Consider the following 17,065-nt stretch of genomic DNA (forward strand, 5'->3'; position numbering starts at 1 on the left):
GCAATCCTCGTTTACAGACAAATCCTGAAATACCACTTAATATTGCTCCTTAAGAGGAAAAGTTTTATTTACACACGATTTATTACTACATTTGATTAACTAATGTTTCATACATTTCACACACAGCTTTAACATTATATAATGCTAGTTAATATTCCTTATTGTGCTCATCACAGTTAAACAAGTTTTGTTACTATGCTCATCACACAAATCCACTACAAACACAGGACAACTGGTGACTTTGTTGTTTTTACAGGAGTTTTATATGAATACAAATAGAAGTTTCTAGAATTTTAAAAATTATAAGCTGTAAATGAGAGTAGTTATCAAATAAATTCATCTTTTTTGTATTTTATTGTTACTATTTTCCATGATACAGTTTTGTAGACATTGGGATTCCCCCATTCCTTCCCTCACTCCCCCCCCCCGCACATACTATTCTCCCCCACATTGTTAAGATAGTATAATCCTTCACAGATAATCTCAAGTCTAGCATTCTTTTTTTTTTATTTTCTCAAAGTAATTTTTTTAAAGATTTATTTGTTTTTGTTGGAAAGGCAGATACACAGAGAGGAGGACTGACAAAGAGGAAGATATTCTGTCCATTGATTGACTCCCCAAGTGATGGCAACAGCTAGAGCTGAGCTGATCTGAAGCCAGGAACCAGGAGCTTCTCTGCGTCTCCCATGTGGGTCAGGGTCCCAAAGCTTTGGGCCGTCCTCGACTGCTTTTCCAGGTCACAAGCAAGGAGCTGGATGAAAAGCAGGGCCACCGGGATTAGAACCAGTGCCCATATGCTATCCCAATGCATGCAAGGCAAGGACATTAGCCGTTAGACTACCATGCAGGGCGCAAGTCCAGGGTTCTGATATTTAAATACAACATGACATTGTAGGTATAGGCAATTATAGAAGAAGGATTCAGTCTCTTTAGTATCTTGGTGTTTAATATCAAGTCTCATTAATATAGGTAGTACAAAGGTAAGTGTAGAAAAAAGATTCAGTCTCTTTAGTATCTTACTGTTAATTATAAAGTCTCTTTAAGTAAGTGTAAGCCCTCAATCCTTCTGACTTACTAAAAGAATTACCTTTGCATCTCTAGTATGAAGTGCAGATAAAATATTCTTATGTTGCCTTTTTGGGGTAATGTATCTGAACTTAATGCTTTTTGAATTTCAATACAGACTGATACAGCATAACTGTATGAAAATAGATTACCTCTTTATTTTTAGGATATTTTGCAATATTTTATATTTCCCTCACTTAAACATCTAGTTCTACTTAGCATAGAAATAATAATACAAACACTTGTATTGGTTGACTGCTCTGATTAAATCCTGCGTTATTGCTAGAAGACATAGGAACACATAAATCACGGAATCTCAGAGTCGCTAAGAATTTTAGTTCCTCAAACCTTAGTTTCTGGACAATTTTTTACAAAAGAATCTGAGAGAAATAACTTAATATATCTTTTTAAATAGCTATATATTTAGTAACTGGATGTCTAATTCTTTGTTTCTAATTTAAATGATCTCTAGCCTATCTAACAACTCTAATAAATATATCTAGATTTATGGAACAGATATTTCAATCCTGTCTGGATGCAGAATCTAGACAAAAGTACTTATTTTTGTTCAGACTTTATTTTAAATTATTTATGAAGGAGCATAATATACGACTTGCCTCATATATTATGTGTGTATGTAGACTTAGTTCGTAATGATGAGTCAAAATTTAAAGCATCAAATTCAATATACATTGCATTTATAAATAAAAAACACACAGGCAATACAGACCTCAATCAATCATTATTTATTGTGATCCTATTTATGACTTTCTAGTTGTACAAGAAACACAGTAAAAGGTTGAAGACGCACTGATGGTAAAGTACTGGTCCTTGGTGTATTTTACATTTCATCATCATGTCATTCATTAAATCTATCCCAAAATGTGGTTTAATGAGACAGGGGAATTACACTTTAATGTAGACTTTACTTACTTCCCACCTGAGAGACCTGGGAAATATTATAGGTAGAATGTCACTGTAGGGGAGGAGAATGTGGGTACAGCTGAAACACACTGCAAGCTGCTGCAGAGTTTTATTTCAGGCATACCCCATACAGAACTTGAGCTGTGTAATTATGTTCAAAGCAAGAAGACTGCTCTGTGATCTGTGAAAGCTTACATGATGAAGTAGTATAATTAGTACTGGTAAAGTTTCTATGCCTATAAGGTGTGATGAGGAAAACGCAGTTGGTTTTGTTTTGTTTTTGTGATTTTTTTTTCATGATACAGTTCCATAGGCTCAGGGATATCCCTTTCCACCTCAACCATTCCTTGCCCCTATACCGTTTTCCCCCATATTGTTTCAATAGTAAGGTCCTTCAGCAACAGTACTAAGTCTATCATCATTCTGCTAAGTGTATCATGACATTGTAGGTAGATACAGTGGTAGATGGTCCAGCATCCTGTTGTCAAGATATATTTAACAGTTTCATTGGGAGTCCTCATTTTATTTGGGAGTCAAGGTGTATACCGCAATGTATCTTCATTTCTCAGTATGCTAGCCTCTGTTATATAGTTCCTCTAGATGAATATGTGTACCTACATGCTTACTTATATAGTGAGCTTTTGTATTTTTCATGAAGGATGCCTTATCTCAGAAAGAACATATGCTATTTATCATTTTGTGATTGGCTTATTTCACTGAGTATAATGGTCTCCAGTTGGAACCATTTTGTTGCAAATGGTAGAATTTCATTCTTTTTAATGCTGAATACTATTCCATAGAGTACATGTACAACTATTTCTTTATCCATTCCTCTTTTTTTTTTTTAAAGATTTATTTATTTTTATTACAAAGTCAGATATACAGAGAGGAGGAGAAACAGAGAGGAAGATCTTCCGTCTGATGATTCACTCCCCAAGTGAGCCGCAACGGCCAGTGCTGTGCCGATCCGAAGCCAGGAACCTGGAACCTCTCTGGGTCTCCCACGCGGGTGCAGGGTCCCAAGGCTTTGGGCCATCCTCGACTGCTTTCTCAGGCGACAAGCAGGGAGCTGGATGGGAAGTGGAGCTGCCGGGATTAGAACTGGCGCCCATATGGGATCCCATGGCGTTCAAGGCGAGGACTTTAGCCTCTAGGCCACGCTGCCGGGCCCTATCCATTCCTCTTTCAATAGGCATCTGGGTTGTTTCCTTTTTTCCACTATTGTAGCTCACTTTCTCATATGCAGATTTCATTTCCTTTGGAAATATTCCCAAAAGTGTGGTAACTGAGCCATACAGTAGGTTGTTTTTCAGTTGTCTGGCCTCTCTCTATACTCATTTTCAAACACAATTTTTATCCTAAACAAATTTTGCATTAATTTTATATATTGTATTTGGGATCCACCAATGATTGTCACAGGTACAAAATCAATTAATAAATGTTGTAAAATTAAATTTCATGTCTATTAACTTTGAAACATTAAAGTTTTACTATGAAAAATTAAAATGTTAATTTACAAATGTATTAATTTTGCCATCAGCACCATTAACTGCAGACTTTTACCATGTGTCTCCTTTGTGTAAAAGAAATGAATAAGAGATTTCAAAACACCAATAACAATCAGGTAGAAAAACCTAATATCAGTTAGTGCCCTTTTATCTTAAATAGTAAAAATACTTTACAAATGAGGAAAATCAAATGCAGAAATATTTCTGTGAATTCTATTGGCAAGTGAGTAGAATGGAATTCATGTAAGAATTCAGACACCGGGGCCCGGCAGCGTGGCCTTGCAGCTAAAGTCTTCGCCTTGAACACGCCGGGATCCCATATTGGCACTGGTTCTAATCCCGGTGCCTCCACTTCCCATCCAGCTCCCTGCTTGTGGCCTGGGAAAGTAGTCGAGGATGGCCCAAAGCCTTGGGACCCTGCACCCATGTGGGAGACCTGGAAGAAGTTCCTGGTTTCCGACTTCAGATCGGCGCAGCACAGGCCGTTGCGGCTCACTTGGGGAGTGAATCATCAGACGGAAGATCTTCCTCTCTGTCTCTCCTCCTCTCTGTATATCTGACTTTGTAATAAAAATAAATAAATCTTAAAAAAAAAAAAGAATTCAGACACCATGCTGTTACCAATTGTTTTGAAGTAAATCATGGGATATTCTTTAGGGGAAATTTTCTAGAATAGTAGTATATTGCTCTATTAAAATATTGATGCCCGTGACCTGAAAAATTTCACCTCAGTAGCAAGCATGAGATTAGACAACCTCAGATTTCTTTTCTGTATCAGTTAATCTCTTAGGTAATCGTTTGAAAAGATGAGTAAAGGCTTAGAATTTTGCAGCGTCTGGCTGAGGGTTGCTCAAGGATATTTATTACTTGTTTCAGGAACAGCATCTGTTGCAGTTGCGGGTCTCCTTGCAGCTCTACGAATAACCAAGAACAAACTGTCTGATCAAACAATACTATTCCAAGGAGCTGGAGAGGTACCTGCCTTATGTAACACTTATGTTTTCCTAAGCCAAATTACTTACTTCCTAAGGTTAAATTACTTACTGAATCAAGTTTTAAGGTATTTGTTTGCCTTTTTGTATATTATAACTACAGATATTATTAAAGATTCAAAATTTAGTTGTCAGGCATATTGGCTTTTCATAAGAGATTTAAGCAGAGGTACAGGATAGTTTTCACAGTTTTAAATTTATAAGGTTATCAAATGCTGCCATTGGAACTGAATGTATATTTAAGGTGCCATGCAGAAAAAGAACTTCCTAAGATCTGATTATATATGCAAATCTTAATTATTTAGTCACTGTATCTTTTAGTATCCTCTACCATCACATGGAACAGCTGTCTTAATTTATACTCACAATTTAATGCAGACATACAGAGCTGTGTATAAGAATACTTTTTGAAAGTTCATGGTAATTGGATTTTTCTATAATGACCACTTCTGTGAGTTTCTAAAGACTATATATCCTTTTACAGAAAAAGTTAGTTTGAGTTACAAAAATATGATTCTTATAATTCTTTATATGCAAGATAACCAAAATTATTGGAGGAGATTACAGTAAGACTGTTTTCTGTTATCATTCTGTATAATTTAATTGTTTAAAAGAAGCAAACCAAACTCTGGTAATAATATTTCTCCCCTAAAATAAAATTAAAATGGTAGCTGTAGGAAATCTGTCAAAATCTCTTTAGAAGTTAACAAATGGGAAAATGCCTCATGCATATTTTTTAAGAAACTTTAAAATTTATTATGAATGTCACCTTAATGTGATTGTATGAATGTCCTTGGGATGTAAATTACAAACTCAGTTTCAGATTGAAATAAAACACTGATTAACTCACAGTTGATTAACATTTGAGTTCTTTAATAGATAATTCGATGCTGTATTTAGCTTTAATAAATCCCTTTGAGTTTACGAAAAGCTTTGGTGAATGACATAGGCCAGTTCTTGGCACTCAGCAGGGTAAAAGTGTTCATGATTGGATGGTTTAATGCTGTCACTTGTTAATCCTTGGGAACATAATAGAAATTCCACATATTATCACAGTTTTTACCAACCACCAGCAGGAGTGATTCCTTAATGTTGCAAGGAATTTCACTGTAGTTTACTTTGTGCAAAGCAGGAGAGTAAATAAATGCTCAGAATGCTGATTTTGTTTTTCAGTTTTATTCTATGGCCTAATTGGTTAAGTTCCCATCAGAATGACCAGGTTTCGTTCTTTCAGATGCAATTAGAGGAGCTTGGACCTAACAATAAAACACAGTCTAATGAGCAAGGTTGACTAGTTGATTATTTGAACTTTAATATTTTCCTGTTGCACCACATCTTAATTGTATTAGTCAAATTAAAGATGCTAACGAGCATGGACATCACTGGTTTATCTGTGGCTAAATAGCAAGCCACGTATTAATGGTTCTGTGGCTGTTAGAAGAATGATTTATTGCTGTTTTTCTTAACCCAAAAGTGATAAAAAAAATTTTTTTAACCCCAGGATAAATGACTAAATAGTTAGCTCTTTAGTGCAACAGACACCATTTTGTGCTTTGAGAGCAAGGACAAAAATGAAGAAAATGTGTAACCCTTGATGAAATACCATGTGGAACACTTCTGATGTTTTTACTTCTATAAACTTTTTTCTCAGGCTGCTTTAGGTATTGCACATCTGATTGTGATGGCCATGGAGAAAGAAGGCTTACCAAAGGAGAAGGCCATCAAAAAGATATGGCTGGTTGACTCCAAAGGATTAATAGTTAAGGTGAGAGTTTGTCATTTTTAACCAGAATAAAAATGAATATGCCATTCTCAATGACAGTCTCAAATACTGCTTCTATTACTAGCCCCGTTTACAACTGGGGGTCATTTCACAGGCTCATATCACACATTGATATTGATCCTATCCTCCTGAAGAAGGAAACTGATTCAGAAATACGTTGTGTCTGTGATGTGGTTAGGCTCCATAGACTTGTGAACTGTCAGGACACTCGATTTAGTTTACTTGCAAGTGAGGCAATTTGATTCTGATACAGATAGAACACCTCAGTGTAGTACTTTGTTTAAAGAGCTGTCTGTGAAAATGCATACTTGCCAGGAAAAGAGAAAAACTGAGACAGTTGCTCTTTTATTGGACACTTTAATTACTGAAATAAGAACTTATTTCAGTATTAATGTTTTTGAGCCTCTGTTTGCCTAGCTTCAATGGTGATAACACTGCCTGATTCCTAGAAATTTTTTTAGAAGTAAATTAGAGTAGGCAGGTGATCCTGTCGCCAAGTAAGTTGAAGACATTGCAATTCTGTCACCTATATGGAATAAGCACTCTTGTTCAAACCACTAGAAAACCACTAGAAAAAAAATACACACACTCCCCTTTCTGTGTAAAGATGAATTTGAAGGAGTAACAAGCGATAAGCAATGCCTTCTAGACTTTAATATAGAAATAAATATAAATTTGTACAAATGCTCTGGAAATAGTTTTATTTTATGTGTTTGTGGAATCTTTAAAAGTTTATGATTGTGAGGCAATGGTTTCCATTTTGATTATCTGTCTTGTAGCTACATATAAGTATATAATGTTTTGCTTATGAGTATGCTATCAGTATAATTTATAATAGTGAGAGTTTATCAAACAGTACAAATAATGGTGATATATTACCTCAACAAAGGAGAATTATGAAATAGATAGGGAACTATACACTTGAGTATTGCTTCCCAGCCTTTTGACTAAGATCAAATGTAGACACATGAGTACATTATGTAGGCTTAAAGTCATTTTCAAGGAGCAGTAAATGACACACTGCAGGATTTGGAGTAGGAATAAAAGGCACAGTATTGTATTACTTATCATCTTATTGCATATGAAAGGCATAGAGAATATATGGCAGTACGTGTTACTTTAGAAGTTACATTACTTTCAGCACTATTTTATGTATTCTTGTTCCAATTATGTTGCTGTAAAACAAGAAAAATTAGTTTTTTAGAAATTGTCAGTGCTTTTATCTTAAGTGGAAAAAAGATGTACATTGTTATAATAAATGTGTATGTATAAAGATAGAGACTTCCAGTAAGATTTCTTTGCTTAAAAAGTCTATAACCATGAAGAATCAGCATAGTCATAAAAATCTATAAACTGTGATTACAGTACGTGACTTGTGGGGCTGAAATAAGAACATTTGCTGAATTAAATGTCCTGTTGGTCAGGCATTGTTCTAAACTGTGAGGATATAATGAAGCCTTTGATCTCAAGAAGTTCATGAAATAATGAAAATAAAGTCAAACCAAGAGTTATAGTGCTATAACAATGTATTGTTATAAAGAAAATACTCAAAGTGCCAGAAAACACAGGGGATTTTCATCTTAAATATATTAAATAAGAGGATGAGAATGTAGAGGAAGGCCCCAGGACATGATACTTCATTGAAGAAATTAATAAAGAAGTGTTAAGGGGTTCATCAGAAGATACACATTTATGTATCATAAAATCACTATATCACAAACTGAACCAAGGTATCGTGGAATAGTCGCTGAGAGATCTTTATTGAAGCTAAGGATTATGTCTTTCATTCCTTTATATTTTCAAAATCCTTCACAATGTGTAGTTCCTACCTGACATATAAGTATTGTTGTGAACTACAATCACCTTACTATGTTCGACATGAAGAAGGATGCTATTGGAGGGGAGATAGAACTGGAAGCATGACTGGGTAGATATTTGATCATTCCATGTTGTTTACATGTGTCAATTCTCACACTGCCCCCTACAAATAAATACAATTATTACATACCAATTTTAAACAACAAGTAAGTTTAAGAGAAAGATAATGACATTAATTTTGTGCATGACAAGTTCAAAGTGGTCTTAGGCCCTCAGACAGAGCTGAACCCTCAGCAGTTAGAGGTTCAGAACTGACTATAAGCGTAAGGAACTGTGTTTAACATAGGTATTTGAGGATCATCAGGATGTGAATATTTGGAGCTAAAAGAAAAAAAAATACACAACTTGTATTGATTTCAGGGATAGAAAGCATTCAAAAAACCAAAAAAGGGGAAGTTTATGATTATCACTTTTATGGTTTATAATGATATTTTTATGTGAAACCTATATAAAATATAGACTTTAATAACTCAAATAATGTTAATATAGATATACTGAGCCAGGACTCCAAATTCCATGGATTACAATATTTGGAGCAGCCGTAAAATTGTTGGCTAAATCTAATCAGTCACTCTTCATTAATCTTGTACTTGCCAAAATAAATCAGTAGATATATTTTGCTTGCCAAGATAAAGTTACATTTTGGAAGGCTGTTATATATTTAATAGCTTATATACTATTTAATTTTTAAAAAGAGAGATATTAACTTTCAATTAGTTTTTCTCATGTTTTTATTTATATTTTTAAGTAATTTTTTTTCCTTTTTGGTAAGCGCTCCTTCTGAGTTTCCCACATGGGCAGTAGGAGCTGCTTTTTCTCTGGGCATTAGCAGGGCACTGGGTGCAGAGTGGAGCATCTAGGACATTAACCAGTACTCTTTGGGATGAGGTGGCTTTACCCATCGCATCCCAACACCAGCTCGTCTTTAGTGCTTTTTAAAGCCATAATTCTTACATAGATTTTTTTGTTGTGGGACTAATGAATCTTACGATAACTAGTAAGTCGGTACACTGTTGATTTAAAATGTACATGATTCTTCATCCATAGTACTTTTACAGCATCTGCTGAGAGCCAGTAATAATCACTTTAAGTTATAATTATTTATAATATATAAAGCTTAAACAATTGTTTCTTGGAGAATCTATTTTATTTTTAAAAGGTTTATTTTGCTTATTTGACAGGTATAATTGCAGAGAAAGTTTGATACTTACTTTGAAAAATAAAAAAACTTCTAAAATAAATAAGATTCAAGGGAGAAAGATTGAATATGGGAAGGCTTCATCTAACCCAGAATAGACATAGGGTAATTTAATTTGCTTTCATTTTGATTTTGTGTTTTTCCATTTAAATTAATTTTACTTCTTTGTATTTTTAAATGTGTAGTTAAGTATTTAGGTGAAAATTTCGGATAGAATTGTCACTGCCATGAATGAGAATGAATACATTTCATATATTGTCTTTTTAAATAAATCCTAAGAGACTTAGTAGCCTGGTGAAAAGCATTTACTTGATCATTTTCTCCTTTTTCATTTCATATAAAGCATGATTGATTTGTATCTAGCTATTAAAAAATAGAAGTCAAAGATTATATGCCTGAGTTTCAGTGTGAAAATTAGAAGTATTTTTTAAAAATAAGATTTATTTATGTTTATTGGAATGACAGGGATGTAGAAATGGAGAAAGATCTTCCGTCTGATGGCTCATTCTCCAAGCGGCTGCAATAGCTGGAGCTGAGTTGATCAGGAAGTAGGAGCCAGTAGTTTTCTTCTGTGTGGCTGCTGTGATTAGAACTGACACATGCAGGGCAAAGACTTTAGCCACTAGGCTAGCGTGCTGGGCTCCTGATTGGTTCTTTAACCACATCATTAGAGTGTCTTGGAAAATTACCTTTTATATATTTAAAAAAATTTTTTAAAATTTTATTGAAAAGGCAGAATAACACAGAGAGAAGGAGAGGGAGAGGGAGGGAGGGAGGGAGAGAGAGAGAGAGGGAGATCTTCCATCTGTTGGTTCACTTCCCAAATGGTTGCTGGATCAATCTGAAACTAGGAGCCAAGAGTGTGGATTGAGGGACCCAAGCACTTGGACCATCCTCCTCTGCTTTCCAGGCCATTAAGAAGGATCTGGATTGGAAGTGGAAAAGCTAGGACTTAAACCAGCATCCATATGGGATGTCAGCATCTCAGGCAAGGCTTAGCCTCTCTATGATGGTGCTGACTCCGTTTTTTGTATTTTTGGTGTTTTAACTTGCTTGTTTTGGCAAAGTAAAGCACTTAGTAATGTGAGTATTCATTAGTCACACCAGTAATCAAGACTAGAGGTGGGACTGTGGGTGATCTATGTTTCACACTAGACAGGACATCTGGTCAGCTTCTGGCTTCAGTAGCCAGGAGCTACTGGCGTGGTCTATGACTAATGAAATAAGCTATATAAATAGAAGCATACAGATCGCCTTTTCATGCAGTATTTATCTCTTATCTTTACAATTTGCTTCTCACTTTAGGCACTTGTCTCAGTTTAACTCACTTCAAATACATTTCATTTTATTTCAAATTGTCAGCCAAAAAATACTAGAAATCCGCCATTGCTAACTTATTAATCTAAGTTTCCTCCTTTAGAAGTCAATGTTTTATGCCATTTTGGGAATATATCATATGTTTTAAAAAGCATCTATGATAAGGTTTGGTAGAACATTTGGTACAGTTCTAATCACCTAAAAGATTTTAAAAATACACATATTTAATTAGAATTCATTCAGCTGTGAAAGTAGGGCTCAGGAAACTACGTTTCTTCAGGTAGCTGTGGTGCTATTAGCTTTGAGAAGCCTAATTCTGGTTCATTCTCAGGAACATAAGATCTCTGTGCCTGTATGGGATGCTGGCATCACAGACACCATGTTGATACTCAGTTCTTCTTTAACATGCTGTGAGGGTCCGTTACATAGGTGTGTGTGTAATGCATAAATTCTAGCTGCAATAAAAGTCTGTATTGTGTGTTGTTTGAAATACTTAAAACTAAAAGTTATTCGCAGGAAATATGCCTTTCCAAGCCATAACCTTATTTGCTATCTTTCCTGGAAATATCACTATGTGAGAATCGAAATATTCATGAAATTTAGCTTGTAGTACTCACAGAAATAATTTGCAAATATTTAGGCAGTTAAAATTGTTTAGGTAGTTAAACTGCCAAGTGGTTCCAACTTGTTATCCTATGACCCAGAATTGATCTCTCTAATAATTCAGCATTATTTTTTGCCAGGTAATGAAAGCAGTGATAATGTATTGAAATAAGTAGACTGGGGACTTTATTGAAATAAGTAGACTGGGGACTGGCTCAGTGGTATAGCAAGCTAATCCTCTGCCTGTGGTGCCACTATACAGTATGGGCACTGGTTCATGTCCCGGCAGCTCCATTTCTAATCCAGCTCCCTGCTTTCGGCCTGGGAAAAGCGCAGAGGGTAGCCCAAATCATTGGATCCTTGCACCCATGTTGGAGATCCGCGATAAGCTCCTGTCTCCTGGCTTTGAACTGGCCCAGCTCTACTTGTTATAGCCATTTTGGGGAGTGAACCAGCAGATATAGGATCTTTGTCTCTCTCTCAGTAACTAAAATAAAATTAATAAATCTTTTTAAAAATGAATAGGTGGATTGCAAAATTAGTGTATTGCTCAAAAAATGATTTTCTTGTATCACGATAAATTACATGAGATATTCAACACTGTTGTAAAATAGGCACTTTTAAGGTAGGCTACTGTAAACTATAGTGTTCGGTGCATTAAATGAATTTTTTACTTACAGTAGTTTCAATTTGTGAGGAGTTTAAGTATGTAACCCCATCATCCAAGGAGACTTCTTTGATACCCTCAACTACCACTGTTTTCCTCTTTATAAGCATAGGTCTAGCCACTTTTCAGAAGTTGGAATAATGCCTAATTAATATCTGTAATTGAGATGGAATAAACTTAGCTGTGAAGCTAAGATGTCAGAGTGGAATTGTCAAGTAGGAGGTACCTTCACATTTCATGAGAATTGCAAAGATTTCAAATGTTAGCGATTTATGTAAATCATGAAAAGACAAGTTTAAAGAAATCTTGTCTCAAAATATAAAGGGAATAACTGAAGATTTAGTGTTGCTTACAAATTCAATCCAGGTTTATATCAAATACTTAATAATTGTACAAAGAGTGTGATAAAATATTGGTTTTGTTGAGAAATTTTCTGCTTTCTGATTACAGTAGGAATTGTATGATTCTTTTGACTAATTTTATTTAATAAGCATGGGAAACAAGATATAGCAATATTCATGTTAATACTACTAGAAACTATTCTTACTGAAGTTAATATCAAACAATAACCTTCAAATTTAATTCTCATTGAATTAAGGTTCTTTTTCATAGTGTCTCAGATGTATTGTATTCTGACTTAGAGAGAAGGCCCCTTGAAGCCCCCAAATGATTAGTGATGAGTTCTGTTTCTAGGAGACCATCAGTCCACAGTCAGGCTCATAATGGAAAACAGTGGCACAGAAATAATACTTTACAGCCAATTAAAAGAGCGTTACAAGTCATTATGTCATGGTTGGTTTTCATCATAGTAATTTTAATTACTACAATATCTAGCATTAAACTCTTTTGTAAACTAGGAATAGTCCCAAGTGCTTTACATTGTTATTTTTTTTACTTAATCCACAACCTGAAATGGTAGACATTTCTATGCTACTTATTTATAGATGAAGAAACAAGCAGAAAGAAATTTCATATAAATCAATGTATTGTTCTTAAAAATCGAGATAAAATAATAACATTTTAATGCAACAAAATTATAACATCTTTGGGATTAACCATTTGCAAACATCTAATTGTATTATTTATAAATGTTTTCTCTGGTTATTCTGCACTATAGTGCATAAACGTTGTGTTCTAGTGTGCTCCCTCACTTTACACCAGTTACTTAATATCTCTAAAACTCGATTGCAGCATTTGTTAAATGACTCTAATTTCAACTCTCTCTCAAAACTGTTAAAGATGTCAAATGAAGTATGTGAATCTTAAAACTTTATAGGTAGGATATTGTAATTAGAATTATTATAATCTTAAAATTTTATAGGCGGTTGTAATTAGATGTTTTGTATATAGCACATAGCAGGTTTATCATCATAACATTAAAAACAAAAAACTATTAAGAAAATCTAAGGAATATGACATAAATGTCTTCATGGTCATTCTTAATGACACACATATGGATAGTGCATAGCTGAAGTCTAGATTCTAAAAATCTAATGTAACTAATGCGAACAGTATTGTCCTTTAAATATTTCTTTTTTTAAGAAAAAGATTTATCTATTTTTATTACAAAGTCAGATATACAGAGAGGAGGAGAGACAGAGGGGAAGATCTTCCCTCCAATGATTCATTCCCCAAGCGACCGCAACGGCCGGTGCTGAGCCAATCAAAAGCCAGGAGCCAGGAACCTCTTCCGGGTCTCCCACGTGGGTGCAGGGTCCCAAGGCTTTGGGCCATCCTCGACTGCTTTCCCAGGCGACAAGCAGGGAGCTGGATGGGAAGTGGAGGCACCGGGATTAGAACCGGCGCCTGTATGGGATCCCGGGGCATTCAAGGCGAGGACTTTAGCCACTAGGCTACGCCGCTAGGCCCCTTTAAATATTTCATATCAGCAAATAACTAAATGAAGGAAATACTTTGCTTTGTTTGCTGTTATGTCTCAATTTTCTGGAGGATTGTCTGATGCATAAACACTTGTTTAAAGAATAGATGAGATAATATATTGAGAACTGAAGAAGGAACTTTAGAATGACTTTATAAGTCATGTCACATATAAAAGTTCAGGATACATTCTGGTGATATACGTAATATTCCGAGATTTCATTGACTCCCATGCACGCATAGCAGATTTATCAGTTTTACTTCTATGCTTAGGGACGTGCTTCCTTAACACAAGAAAAAGAGCAGTTTGCCCATGAACATGAAGAAATGAAGAACTTAGAAGCCATTGTTCAAGAGATAAAACCAACTGCACTCATAGGTAAACTTTTTCTTCTCCCTTGCTTGTGTTCTGACTCCCCACTTTGACATGATTAGTTTTCTTGCTATTTGCTTTTGAGGCATAATTTAGTTTTCTGCAAACACTAACCCCTGGAAATCACAAACAAAATTATATATTCATTTATACAACAGCAATGCCTTCTTACTGTTACTGATGATCTGAGCCAAGTGCATGGCCCCAGTGATAACTCTGTAGACCTTTTACTCCTGGCAGACTGAGGACTTTTCCAAGTGTCATCATCCTGGACAGACGGTAGTCCTCAAGTGGGAGATTTTGCCCCTCAAGGAATATGACTGCAAGAGTTTAGAGGATTAGGATGAAAAAAGGAGCTACTGACATCTAGCTTGAAGAAGACAAATATGCTGCTAGGTGCCCTGTAACGTGCAAGAGATGGTCCATAGTACTGAGATAGGGAACTCTAAACTCAACCCTCCACGAGGGTTTTTAATGTTCATAGCACTTAGCCTGGTTATTTGCGTGTTGTATGTTCATAGTAAGATATTTTGCATGGTCAATTTTATGAGATTTTTAAAAGATTCTGAAGTTACGCACTGTTATCCTTTCTTTTGTGTCTCTAAAACGAGTCTTTACTTTGTAACATACTCCATTCCTGGAAGCCTCTTTGAAATATTGAGAATAAAGAAAATCATAATAAAAACAGCTACTTCAAATGGAATCTCTACTAAACTTTTAAAATTATTTTTACAAAATATGTTCTTTAAATACTCTATTTCCATCACACTAACTGCTTAATTCTGTTAAACATCAGTCAATCAGTGACACTTTAATTTTGCATTTAAATGAGTTATCTTAAATGACTACTATCATTTTATAAAATGGAATTGTTTATAGTCTGACAGATATACCCATTGAACTGCTTATAGAGAAAATGTATAATTTATACATGTATGTGAGTATATTGGGCACATTTTAATTTCCTAATACAGAAGGCTATAATCATAATTCCAGATTATTGACCACTAATGAAGCCTATTATGAGCCTGATATTTTATGTATAATTTATTATAGAAACTTATAGATTTGTAACTATAAACATTGTTAGCAATGACAGATATCCCCTTTTATCACTTTAGTGGAAATATTTTATATATATTTTGCTTTAAGGTGTATTAGAAGATGACCAGACTTGTTGCGTTGTTTCTACACTCTGGGCTGCTTGGATGAATTAACCATTGCTGCCCATAATCACTAATGTCTCATTTCTTCAATAGGAGTTGCTGCAATTGGTGGTGCATTCACAGAACAAATTCTCCAAGATATGGCTTCCTTCAATGAGCGGCCTATTATTTTTGCTCTGAGTAATCCAACCAGCAAAGCAGAATGTTCCGCTGAACAGTGCTATAAAATAACTAAGGTAAAGTAAAAAAGTGTAACTGATTTTTTTAATGATCAAATATTTATTCACTGTAGGACGACAGAAGATATCTAAGGTATTTAACACTGTACCTTTAGGGACCGGTGCGACAGCGTAGTGGTTATAGTACTCGCACGCCCCGGGATCCCATATGGGCGCCGGTTCTAATCTCGGCGGCCCCCCTCCCATCCAGCTCCCTGCTTGTGGCCTGTGAAAGCGGTCGAGTATGGCCCAAGGCCTTGGGACCCTGCACCCATGTGGGAGACATGGAAGGGGCTCCTGGTTCCTGGCTTCGGATTGGCTTAGCTCCAGCCGTTGCGGTCCTTGGGGAGTGAACCATCTGACGGAGATTTTCCTCTCTGTCTCTCCTTCTCTCTGTATATCTTTCTTTCCAATAAAAATAAAGAAATCTTTAAAAAAAAAAACCACTGTACCTTTAAAAAATTTACAACTAAGATTGAAAAAACATGTTAGAAGAATAAAAACTATTTCCTTTTCTAGATTATTATTGTATCAATCTTATTTAGTAAAATAAATTTTGTAATGTTTTAGTAATAGTTTTTCCCCAGGAATTTGTAAGTCAATATAAATGTTAAAGAAAAGATTTGGTTCCTGATGTTTATTTAAATAACTTTTAACCAGCTATTCTCAAATATTGAAACATGCAGTCTAAAACCACAGTCTTCTGTTTTTGCTTGCTAAATCCTGGGTTTGAATTTGTTGCCATGGGTGGAGCAGTTGGGCAGCTCACTTGACACCCAGCCCAACTGGAATAGGAATCCTCAATGCTTCAATATTTTCCTGATTGAAAAAAAAGGCTTATGTTATGCTATTTATTTATATGTTTTATGTACTAAAATATACTTGACAATATATTGACGTTAACCTTGTCTTCACTTCCAAGACTTGAAGAAATCATTAGAGCAAATTATAGGTTTCATCATTTCTATCTAAAATTTTGACTTTGGAAATAAATCCAAAATGACCTATAACAGACAGTAAAATCACAAGTTACATTGTTCTGCAGAGATAAGAACTTTATGCCTCTACTTTTTAGTGTTTATACTTTTTATTTATTTTTTTTAAAGATTTATTTATTTTTACCAGAAAGATATACAGAGAGGAGGAGAGACAGAGAAGATCTTTTATTTGCTGGTTCACTCCCCAAGTGGCTGGAGCTGAGCTCGATCTGAAGCAAGGAGCCAGGGGCTTCCTTCAGGTCTCCCATGTGGGTGCAGGGTCCCAAGGCTTTGGGCCATCCTCGACTGCTCTCCCAGTCCACAAACAAGGAGCTGGATGGGAAGCGGGGATTAGAACCGGCGCCCATATGGGATCCCAGTGTATGCAAAGTGAGGACTTCAATTGCACCAGGACCTTATCTACTTGTAAAAAAGGGAGAAGGAGAGGAAAGAAGCAAGTGAGAGAAGCAGCTGGGAACCTGGAGCCATGAGCTCAGTGCAGATCTCCCACTTGGGTA

General features: G+C 35.4%; 1 protein-coding gene across 1 annotated transcript in view; it reads left to right on the plus strand.

Moving 5' to 3' along the window:
• The window catches only part of ME1 (malic enzyme 1), a 168,787-nt gene that overhangs the window by 141,362 nt on the left and 10,360 nt on the right, over positions 1 to 17,065 (plus strand). Inside the window, exons 8-11 of the mRNA XM_058661081.1 lie at positions 4,374 to 4,471; positions 6,141 to 6,254; positions 14,087 to 14,192; positions 15,446 to 15,588. Of these exons, the coding sequence (XP_058517064.1) occupies positions 4,374 to 4,471; positions 6,141 to 6,254; positions 14,087 to 14,192; positions 15,446 to 15,588 (461 nt within the window). The remainder of the gene's footprint in view (positions 1 to 4,373; positions 4,472 to 6,140; positions 6,255 to 14,086; positions 14,193 to 15,445; positions 15,589 to 17,065) is intronic.

Source organism: Ochotona princeps, chromosome 1 (genome assembly GCF_030435755.1).
Source record: "Ochotona princeps isolate mOchPri1 chromosome 1, mOchPri1.hap1, whole genome shotgun sequence".
Lineage (NCBI taxonomy): Eukaryota > Metazoa > Chordata > Mammalia > Lagomorpha > Ochotonidae > Ochotona > Ochotona princeps.